The sequence below is a fragment of the Glycine soja genome, chromosome 7 (assembly GCF_004193775.1).
Source record: "Glycine soja cultivar W05 chromosome 7, ASM419377v2, whole genome shotgun sequence".
NCBI lineage: Eukaryota > Viridiplantae > Streptophyta > Magnoliopsida > Fabales > Fabaceae > Glycine > Glycine soja.
Genome location: NC_041008.1, coordinates 11,986,559 through 11,998,805, shown reverse-complemented (window position 1 = coordinate 11,998,805; position 12,247 = coordinate 11,986,559). Strand labels below are relative to the sequence as shown.

General features: G+C 28.1%; 1 protein-coding gene across 1 annotated transcript; it reads right to left on the bottom strand.

Moving 5' to 3' along the window:
- Positions 1-1,928: 1,928 nt before the first annotated feature.
- On the bottom strand, positions 1,929-11,609 carry LOC114418764 (very-long-chain aldehyde decarbonylase CER1-like). The gene is made up of 9 exons (XM_028384268.1): positions 11,430-11,609; positions 9,692-9,915; positions 8,363-8,595; positions 4,218-4,437; positions 3,708-4,083; positions 2,974-3,282; positions 2,805-2,900; positions 2,287-2,460; positions 1,929-2,164 (listed from the first exon to the last, which is right to left on the bottom strand). The coding sequence occupies exons 1-9, from the start codon at positions 11,487-11,489 to the stop codon at positions 2,048-2,050; spliced, it is 1,809 nt and encodes a 602-aa protein (XP_028240069.1). The 5' UTR covers positions 11,490-11,609; the 3' UTR covers positions 1,929-2,047.
- Positions 11,610-12,247: the final 638 nt, after the last annotated feature.

The window sequence follows — 12,247 nt, the reverse complement described above, 5'->3', positions numbered from 1 at the left end:
GACGCCTTCCTCATATTCTGGGCTGATGCGACTTTCATTCATCCAACTTCGATCCATCTAAGTAATAACTCGGTCATACTCTCAAAGTTATTCGATGCATGAAAATCTCACTTTTTTATTATAGGTGTGGCCCTATCCCATTTGGGAAGACCGTCTTTTATGGTAGCTTCATACATCAGGGTTAATTCTATTTTGTTAAATTTGACAAAATTTTGGCAGCATTTCGCATTGGTCTCCAAGTACACAACATGAAATCGGTGAAATTAATTTTCCGATAATCAAGTATGCACCCAGAGAACAACTAGAAATGCATTACCGAAATTTCATCAAATTAAACAAAATAATTTTAACCTTAACACATGAATCTACCATAAAAATATCAGTCTCCCCAAACTGTCCAAACGGACAATTCAAGATTAAATACAATGATTAATGCAAACTATCCGCAAGAATCATTGCATCCAATCTCAAACGGGAATCTAAGGTTCACTCATCATGAACACAATTTATATAGCATATATCAATTGTCATTAATGGCAGTGAACACGTAATAAAAATATTCATTGGTAACAAACATTTGTACCTGTGATGATGAGCAGCACGATCCAAAATGAAAGCAAGAATCAAATAAATAACTGAATGAACACCTACATCAATCATCATTCCGAAAAACAGATATTAATATGAATGCTACACTCAAACTTTGAAGAAGAATAAAGGATAATATGGCGGAAATGATACAGTGTTGTTTGCACCCAAACTCTTACTTACGTGGCTAACATAATATTTCGATTAGTGTCCAAGAACTATAAAATCCCACACATCTTTGGCTGAGATTGATGGTTGACCATTCTTTTGAAGAAATTAAGAAGAAGAAAAAAATTCTTATTTTATTTCATAAGAAAATATTTATTTCGTGATAAATAAAATAACATATTCAATAAATTACTTAATCTCATGTTAACAAGCAAGAAATTTTTTTATTTAAATTGTTATAACAATAAATTAAAGAAGTTTATTTTCACTAATAATTTAAATATTAATGTAATTCTAAGTAAATTATTTTTCGTCAGAGTTAAATATAATTTTCCTACGTGTATCTTTGGAAGATAATTTTGCTTGAAATCACTCGTTAAAATGAGAAATTATGTGTCATGCTAGTTGATCGTGCTTGATAGTTAAGTCAAATAGATTTTATTAAATAAAGAAAACTAAAGATGTGACTTTTTACATTAATTAAGCAATAAAAAACTCAAGATGTGATTTTTACAGGATAGACTTCCATAAAAGATTTTGTAAATATGTACGCAAGTGCCACACTTTTTCAAAGAACTAAAGAATATATCAGCATCATATATATCAGCACCAAAAAAAAAATATTGTGTATATTTTTTTACTGCACCATATCACGTATATGTCAAATTATAATTATAATAGGATATTGACCTTTTTTTTTCTATCTACAAATGACATTATTTACTCTACTTTCACTGAACAACCAAAACCGAAGCAAATAAATAAATAAAATAAAATAAAATAAATGTATGTATACGCAGTGTTTCGGTGGCAACGTTTCGTTAGAAGATTGATCGTGTGCGCGTACATGAGAAAGAACTCGAACAAAAAATAAGTAGAATAAAAACCTGAACGGTTTGAAGTAGCGGTTGGTTGAGTCCTCTACCGTTTGGAAACCCTTGGTCTGCATTAATCGGCGAGGAATATCAATAAATAAATAGATATAAAGAAATTAAAACATCGGTTATTTGAAAACTGATGTGGTTAAACACTTACAACATCGTTTTTCAAATAACCGATGTTAAAATCATACTAAATTCAGTTTTAACATCTGTTATTTGAAAACCGATGTTGTAAGTGCTTAACGACATCGGTTTTCAAATAACCGATGTTAATAGGACGATGTTAAAACTCATTTTTTTAGTAGTGACATTAATTATTTATTTAATTTTCCCACTACTCATTAATAATGAGCTAACTCCTTATTAATTGGCACACTAAGAGGTTGGAACCCATGTTGAAGAGTTGAACGTCAAACTTTGTCTATGTTATGCATTGTGTAGTTGCACTCATGTTCACTCCATCCTTCTAAACAGTGCACTATCCCAGCTATGCGCCATGCACTCATTACCTTCCTTGGCAGCCAATTCTACAATACATGTATGGTGTTTGACATTTTATCCTTTGACATCAAATTAATTCAATCCTCAAAGTAGCAATTGAATATGACAACAAAATTGATTGAACTATGAAAAGATGATATGAACAAACCTCACAAGAATGGACATTTTGAATAGAACTGGGAACTAGCATTGCTGGGGTGAAGTGGTAGGAGCAGTCCTTACGGTATTTAATTGGTGGGAATTGCGAGTAAGTAATAAATAATGTTCCTTTGGGTGCCTTTAGTTGTTCCTCTTCAGTTAATCCTTCTCCTACCAACCAAGTCTATAAAAAAATAACGTGAAAAATGAATGATGAAAGAAAGAAATCCTTATTAGTCATTGTTGACAAAGCAGATTATTGTCTAAAATAATTAAGGGTAAAAAGTAGGAATTATTTTTTCATTAATTTTTTTTATCTGTGAAATTTTGTCCTTATTTTTTAAGGGTATTTCCCTAAAACGACCCTCATGATGGATTCTCATAACCCAAAAATAACAATATTAAAAGGCTCACTAAAATTAATTTCATGATGTGGAGACTAATAATACCTTTGGATTGCAATTAACTATAAGTTGTTTCCAGTAGAGTATATTTTGAAAATAAAACTATGAAAATTTGTTGTATTACCTTCTGGGTGTAGCTTTTTTCAATGATCAAATTTTTTCCAAAGCTACTGAACGAGTTTTTGAGTTTCACATAATCATCCTTATGCATTGTAGCAACCTGAAATATAATTAATCATATCATGAATTTTTTTAATCACGTGGTGAAATTTTTGATAGATAAAGAAGTTTACCTGAACACCTTGTTGACACAATGTGAATGCAATAGTATAAGCAACCTTGGTGAGTTTTCCCCTAAGTAATACTTGAGTTGTTCCATTAGGAATGCTATTAAGAACAATAGCAGTTGCAAGACTACTGCCATCTATAACCTTAACTTTTAGGTTTGGATGCTTACTAACATAAAACCCTCCATAACTGTTAAGATCTTCTCCTTGATTCAAAAGACCTAGACTCAACACTTTTATGCCTTTTTTGTCTGCGTCCAATATTGCTTCCTCAATCATTTTGTTGATGGGCATTTTTTGTGATCTAATAAAGTACTACAAATAAAATGTACAATATTATTTTGCATATTGCCATATAATAAACAAGAGATCACATATAATTACATTAAAGCATTACAGAAATAATTAATCCCCTAAATAATGATATGAAAAAGTAATAATTTAAAGTTGTTAGTTAAATAATGACATTCTTGACCCATATGGTAATTGTTGTAAGACAAGTCCATAACTGACTGGGTTCGAATCCGGCTAGTATAACATTCAACATCCAAAAAGGTTAAATATAGACATATCAATTTGATGTGCAATATTCATTAGGATTTTATGAAGACATTATCAAACAAAAAACAAGGATATTCTATTTTATTTTATATATACTATATACTTTTTCATTAATTATATGTGGAATTGATAAAACAAATACATATATAATTATAAAGAATGAAATTGTTAATATTTACTTGTTGACTGTACTTAGGTATTGCCCAACTTTGCAGCTTAAGTTTGTCAAAATGATTTCCCTCCACAATGAATGTACGACCATAGGCTAATGTGAGGATCATGGACCAAGCTGTCATTGGCCACATCAAACAAAGGTACCATTTTGATGTACAAGGCTTGCAGGCTAGATAAGCAAATCCAAGCCTAAGATGATAAATAGATTCAGGCGTTGTAAGGTGTGTTAGGTGCACAACATCTGGAATTTCTTCCTCTCGTTTTGATGCTGAATCATGTAATTGATCTGAAGCCTTGTCTAAGGTGTCATAAATGTAGTCATAAAATGGCATAAACAAAGAGTAATTTGTCTTAAATTGGGTGTGGTGCAAAGAGTGAAACCTGTAAGATAATGAGTAAATTTTGTTACTTGTTGTAATTAAAAATGCAATATAAAATAAATTTTGTTTAATGGTTATGATTAATGTCCAATCTCACATTATATATATGGAGAGAGAGATAGTAAATATACATACGATGGGGTGTACATCAGATACTTAAGACACGGGAAGATATTAAAGAGCCACATTGGAACAATCTCAAAGTTGCAATGACCCATGTTGTTCATAAAATCAATGTAAGTCACATATCCAAACACGGCCATCATAGAGGCTGTTTTTGTGAAGACAAGGGTTAACAAGGGAGTTGCGAAAAGAAATAAATATGATATGTGCTCAGCAAATGGATGGATGACAGCTGCACCAAGAGAAAAAGGTGATTGGTTAAAGAAAAAAGTGCTAAAAATAAAGAAAATAAATGATTGGAAACAAATGAAGTAAATCCTTCTGTACACAAGTATAATTTAAAGAACAAGAAATGTATTCCAATTTCCAAGAGTAATTTATATTCGAAACGATAACCAAGTCAATGTATACTCAGGCCAATGAGTGAATTATTCCAACAAATAATTTGCAACATACATTTAAACTTTCAAACAACAAATGCAAGATATAAAGAAGTAGATTAAAATAGGTTTTTTTATCTTATAAATATGAAAATGTTTGAAATATATTTTTCTAAATTTTTCAGTGTATTTTTCATCCTCACAAAATTAAAATGTATTATTTTTTATTTTCTCTCAGGAGCAAGGTTCAGACATCCGAACCTAGATGTATTACTTTTTTTTTTTTACATTAGTTATATGCACAATCAATGTAAAAAAAGTTATATCTTATATCGGTTATATGCATCACATATGTAAAAAGTCATTATCGTAAATACGGATTTATCCAATCCAATGTCCGAAAAAAATGACATATTTCAATTTTTTGAGAACGAAAAATGTATTAGAATTTTGCAAGACAAATTTTAAACATTTTTATATTTATGAGGACGAAAAATATATTTTATCCTATAAAATATTTAAGAGAAAGAGCAATACTAATTTGTTATAAATTACAAATATCAACAATTATATTATTGACAAATTTAATTGAAGGATAGCAAAATAATGTCATTATTTGTATTTTATCATACACAATTAAGTATTACTTTGTTAAGAATATTAATAACACCGGCAAAACAGTAAAATTAAAGGAACCAAATTGGATTAGGATTTAAAAAGATTATTTTAGTATAAAAAAGTCTTCTGAATTTTGAAAGATTATGTAAAAATATTATTACTTATCTAATTTTCATAGAAGACTTTTTAAATTAAGATTTTTTTTAGTTTTGAATTTAATAAATTTATATTATAAGAATTTTAAAAATTAACACTTTATAATTTATAAAATTTGAATTGATATATCCCTGCATAATGGTTTTTGCCCATCATGAAGGGTGCAATCTAAAATTTGAATTGATATATCCCTGCATAATGGTATTTGCCCATCATGAAGGGTGCAATCTAACTGTCATCTATTTATCATACTTGTAACATATATGTGGGGTCACTTTCGTATTGGACTTTTGTTTGTTGAGAAGGGGACTACAATGCCCTAAGGCTCTTAGTTGTGTCTTACGTGCTTAATTTTGTGTTGGGTGTTGTGTGTCCTGTTCGAGTCATTCCTTATGCTTTACAGGTCTACTTCATAAATAAATAAATATATATATATATATATATATATATATATATATATATATATATATATATGGTAAATAATTAATTTTATTTTTAAATATGTAATTCGCTGACAAATACGTTCTTAAAAAATGAAAATATAAAATTTAGTCTCTGAAAGTGTAAAATATGTGACTAATATATCATGTTATTAATTTTCGTTCATCACAGTTAATAAATTAAATAGCCTATGTGGTACATAAGGACGAATTTGTCACTGAAATGATTACCAACGTGATCATACTGACTATATTGGATAAAAATGTCAGTAAGATACCATTTTTGAATGTAAATGTCATTAATTTTTTGTTGGATGAAAATGTCAATATATTTTTATTGGAGGAAAATGTCAATAATTTTTTTGGATTTAAATGTTAGTACGTTTCATTGGACCAAAAATATTAATAAGTTATCATTATTGGACGAAAATGTCCGTAATATTTTATTGTACCTAAATATCAGTATGTTTCTATTGAATTAATTTGTTTAACCCAAAAATTCATTTCATTTAAGGGTAAAATATAAATTTAGGATAAATTTTTGCTATTTTTATCGTTATAAGCATAACATTACAATAATCATTTAAAAAACATATATATTGGAAAACATAATAATAAGGATAATATTGATTATCAACCATAATTTGTCTGTCACAATATAAATTATCTAAAATAAACATTGTACCAGTTTACCAAAATAAAACATTGTAACAATATATCAATGATTACAAATTTTTCCAAATTACCCTAAAAGATAAATATATATTATATTTCACTTCTTTGAATTTTGACTATTTTATTAATGATAACGGACGAAAGTTAACGACCGGATATATTTGTTGTTCTTTTTACACTTTCAGGGACTAAATTTTGTATTTTCATCTTTATCGAACACATTTGCCAGCGACTCAGCGAGTTACACATTTAGGGACAAAAATGACTATTTACCCATTCATATTTCCAGAGAGCGGGAAGACGAAAAGTCAAGAAAATATTATATGACAAATATGTCCCTATGTTGGCAATTAGAGATGATCATGTTTGTAATCATTTTAGTGACAAATTTATTCATCTGTGTCACATAGACTATTTTATTAATGGTGACGGATGAAAGTTAACCACCGGATATATTTGTCACACATTTTATACTTTTGGAGACTAAATTTTATATTTTGATCTTTCAAAGACACATTTATTGGTGAATTACACATTTAATGACAAAATAGTTATTTACTCTATATATAAATAAATAAAAGCTTATAGAAAAAGTGAATTCCTTTCCAGGAAATTCTTCATAATGATATTCTTTACAAAAATATTATGAGGATGTCTATATTATCTTTTAACAAAGAGAGAAGAGATTATACGTGATAGGAGATAGAAAAGTTTGGTAAAAAAAAAAAAGCCTAAAAAATTCTTAAAGTTTTGAATGAGATTGTTTGAATGTTTTTTATCAAAAAGATCATAAAATTCATTTTAAAAAATAATCTATTAAAATTTATATAATATTTAAAGATTTTTTTATAAGTTATAAAAAATCTTAATTAAATATTACCAGATTTTGTTAACTTCTTAAAAAAAAAACCTTAAAGTCTTAATTGAATATCAAAAGATTTTTTTTATAAAAAAATCTTTTAAAATCTTAATCTAATAGGGGAGGAAGGATCAAATTAGTGAGTAATTAATCTTAACCTTCAAATTTTAATATAATCTTTATTTTATAAAAATAAAATTGTTAATATATACATTGTGAATCTATATATATTAATGGTACGATATTGTATTAATATTTGAATATTAAAAGTATATAGCAAAAAAACTATTTACGAATAAAACCTTAATTAGTATAATGTATCACTTTGTAAGTATATTAGTTTCTATTAAATAAAGCTTATAGCAAAAAATCAATCCAATTTTCAACCATTAATGTAATCAATATTTTGTAGTAAGTATAAACAAAGTATTATTGATTAAAATCTAAAGTATGATATTCAAAAGTTAAACATAAATTTGTGAGATATGTACACGAACGTGTCAAACCAATTTGAAATCTGCTGAGTGAAGTAAAATTAAAAAATTATTAAATGTCTATACCATTTTCAGATGGATTTGAGGGACAGAAATAGTGAGACAGGAAGAAAAAGGAAAATTAGAGAAAAAAAAGTAAAAGATATGATCATTGATGTGATATGAAAGGGAGAGAAAATGATATCAAATTGAAGAGAAAGCAATCATTTGTATATATAATTACATGGCTAAATTTATCTTCTAATTTTACCAGAACTTGCAGGTACTCTATGCAAGCAAGCCTTTTATATTTTAGATGAAGACATATAAATGAATTTAGATTAATTATCCCGAAGACATAAAATTGTTGATTGTCAGCAGATATAATAATTTCTATATTAATCAGATAATGAAAAGCAATGACAACTGACAAGCATGTAGTGCGCGAGTGAAAGCATGGACAGTTGGACATTGACATTCAAAGTGATAAGATATTTGACATTTTGCATTCAACAAACACGAAAGCAAATTAAAAGAGATTAATATTGTGACTCACAAGTAATGGGTTCTGTGACAATGGAAGAATGATGGTGAGAATGGTAACGAGAGTAGAGGAAGTGGTGATGAAGTGCTCTGTGTAACCAGTAATAAAGAAACTCCACCGGTCCCATATGAAGAAGTATTGTCACAACTGCTGCATCTGTTCTCCATAATGGAATACGTGATGCCCCAGCAAATATATAGTTTGACAAGTAATATGTTAATCCAGTCAACAATATTTGGTCATCCCTGCACATAATCAAAACAAAAGTAATAAATAATTATCTAACTTAAATAATAATATGAAATCTATGTATTTTTTTCTCTTTTATTCATATTTTCATGTTACATTCACAAATTACCAAGGATTCCATATACCTGAAAAATCAAGGGTGTAAACGAGCACAGATTGATCAAGCGTACGTATGGTACAAATAGGAGTAAAAGAAGTGCCTATAATCAAATATACATGTTAAGTTCATATCATATTTTTCAGTTTGGGATCTTTTGGTGCGTATTTGAAAGTTACATTTGCTATATCTACTTTTTAAATTCATAAAATTCAAAATTATATATATTGGAGACCTTATTTAAGAGAACTCGATCAGTATCATTTCTACTTAAACCACTGGGCATTGGCAGTTCACGTCATACTTAACACTGCCTTCTATACTTTAGATTTTTAATTATAGTAGAAAATAGAAATCATTCCTATGGACTATGGAGCTAGCATAATAGCATTTAAAAATTCATAATAAATGAGTAACTGTATATTATTTGAGAGTCCTTCGGAATGAGGTATTACTCTTAGAATGTCATTCTTTTTTACTGAAAAAGTCATCTATTTTATAATATATCGATCTGAAAGAATAATTAAGTCTTGAATGTCATCTACTTTATAATGAGTAAACTACCATTTTAGTTTTTTAAAAAATGTATAAAACTGTCACATTAATCTCTAAAATTAGAAAAGTTCAAATAAATTCTTAAAAGTATAATTCATCAATCACATTATTTCAAAATTAAAAATGCTACTTAAATGATAAAATTATTATACTTTTAGGAACTAATATGATAGTGATTAAGTTTAAAAATTTAGATGAAACAATCGGAAAAAATAGACTTATTTAGTTTCTTTATATTTTAAAGACTAATGTAACAAATTAAACATTACACTTTCAGCAACTAAAATTGTGATTTATTCATTTTATAATATATTGGTCTTAAGATAGAATAAGTCTTGATTTACACTAACTAACCAATTTCAGTAACTAAAATTGTGATTTATTCATTTTATAATATATTGGTCTTAAGATTGAATAAGTCTTGATTTACACTAACTGACCAATTTCTTTCTCTATCAACTTGATCAAATTCAATTCCCTTGTCAACAATTCTACCGTTGCCTTTTGCGGTTCGGTGACGAGAGAGAGTAATCCATATTTGGTTATGAAGCATACGCCAGAGCAAAAATGGTAATATGAGAAAGTTGGTTATGTCCCTTTCACTCTTATCTTTCGCCAACATAGAATACAAGCTGTGAACGACCGAAGGAGCTAGTATCACATACTGAAAAAAAAACACAATTAAAATCTTGATTAAAAATAAGCAATACAACAGATTCCTCTAAAAAAGAGAGCAATACAACAGATTAACAAAAGTAACGATAAAATAAAAGGGTAAAAAGAACTAGGTATACTTTGGTTTGTGATTTGGGTACCTATAGGAGTTTTAGTTTTTATTGATGTTTGACGCAATTGAATTCTTAATCTATTTTTATTTTCATTTTTTTATAAACGGAATAATATATTATTAATTACACTTCATTTATTAAAGGGTCTAACTCAATTGGTTGAATAAGATATGTGAATTATTATAAATCTATTATACAGTCTTTAATTTCTACCGATAAAAAAATTGTATTCCATTTTTTTTATTTTCAATTGATATTTTTATATTCATAATCATATAAAAGCTTTTTATTTTATATTTTTTGATGGTTAAAGAGAAATTAATTTTTTAATAAAAACCTATTCACTATAAATGAAAAAATAATTTAAACACACCCGAAATTTCAAGTTTCAGTTTATATGCTGTGAGTGGCGAATATACACATAAGTTAACTTCTTTTGGGTTATCATAAATGGAGACAATTTATTTTGATTTTGTAATTTTCTTTGCTTGTATATTTTCAATCTTGACTTAAGTTTAGTTTAATACTTGTTGTACCCTAATTATAGCACTTCTTGTTCTGGGTTTGGGGGTTTGGGATATTCAATCAATAATAACTTTTTTTCCTTTCAAAAAATATTGAAAGTAAAGGTTAAATGTTTTTACAGTTTCATGATTTATTATTCATTTATATATGCATGTGTTGGAGTACAATTGTAAAAATAAAATCTCATATTGAATAGGAAAAAATAAAGTTGAGTAACATATAAATAAAAAAAGATGTATTTATATAAGTGAGAAAATCTAATATAAACTTAATGTTTTAAGGTTTTGAATTGAAGTATGGTGTCAAGTTTATTTATGTGTCATTTGTTTGACACTCAATGATAAAGATCTCATTGGGATTTTATCCTCCCACGGTTTACCAAGACTGCATTTTATGACATCATTATGGAATTTTATGCTTAGTTCTCGAGCTAAAAACATAAGAAAACCTTTTTTGCTGCTTATTTTTGGGTAAAATTGCTTATGTGAATATCTATGTTAGACAAAGAAATAAAGATAGAAGTAATAGATATAATAGGAGATATATATGATGTGACAAAAGGAAATAAATGTAGAAAAAAAAGATAAGAGTATGAAATGAGTGTTTGTAATAAGAGTAGCAAAAATACTCAGAGTAATATGACGTGTTCAAGTTGCCTTAATCTGTTAACGAAGAAACTATTACATGATTTGGGGACCATATATAAGATTCTCACCAATTTCTACTATATATAGTACTGAATTATATGTAATAATTTTTCCTATCCATGAATAATGAATGTGTGTGGGGTGCATGAGTGAACCGAAAAGAAAAATTATGCATTTTCTGGAGAGACAAACTACTAATTTAGGAGAAGCTATTGAACCTTAAAGCTGCCAAGAGGCTTCCAGGGCCAATCAGTGAGGATTCCAGGCTTTGAAGCCATGCTTGCACTATCTCTATACTTTTTTTGAAGAATTAAAAGTCTTCTTAATTTGTAGCGATCACAAGTTCATGCTTTGAACCCAACCGGGCAGTGACTTCATTTATATAGATATCATCCTATCACTTTTGACATTGGAACAATCAACCCCCAACGACAAAAAACCCCGCTTCATTACAACCCTAACTACACGTACCTTAGAACTATTAACAAATATTTAAAATATACAGTATAGTGTCCCTCACAATTCACATACGTGTGGTCGAACTACACCTACCTTGTATCAGATATAATATGTATTCCAATCAATGATAAAATTATCTCAAAAATTATTTTTATCCTAAATTACTTAATTTCTATCATCAACAAATTGGAATATATAGTTCTGTTGATCTTGTTCTTTTCTTGAAATTGTCTATATTTCACATAGTAATTAAAATTGAATTTTTCATAACTTTTTTTAGAGGCTTAAATAGTTCACCAGTACATATGTTATGTTGGTGAAGTATTAAAAAATATCAGTATCAAACTGGTACATGGATACATGAAGTAAACTAAAGATTTATTTTTTACAGTCCCAAAGCCTAAAATCTTATTCCACGCTACCACCCTGAATTGATATATATACAGTTAGGTAGATATATACAATAACTCCCTGGCAATTCCCTCCAATATAGGAAAAAAATCCAAAACAGGACGAATGTACGTTAAATGCACCCACATGCTTTCTTCATAGACCTCTACTATCTCATTAATGCGTC

Coding starts and splice junctions, on each gene's coding strand:
- LOC114418764 (XM_028384268.1), bottom strand. CDS start 11,489: ATGGCTTCAAAGCCTGGAATCCTCACTGATTGGCCCTGGAAGCCTCTT. Junction 2,901..2,973: donor TGTGTCAACAAGGTGTTCAG/GTAAACTTCTTT, acceptor ATTATATTTCAG/GTTGCTACAATGCATAAGGA. Junction 2,165..2,286: donor AAAATGTCCATTCTTGTGAG/GTTTGTTCATAT, acceptor CATGTATTGTAG/AATTGGCTGCCAAGGAAGGT.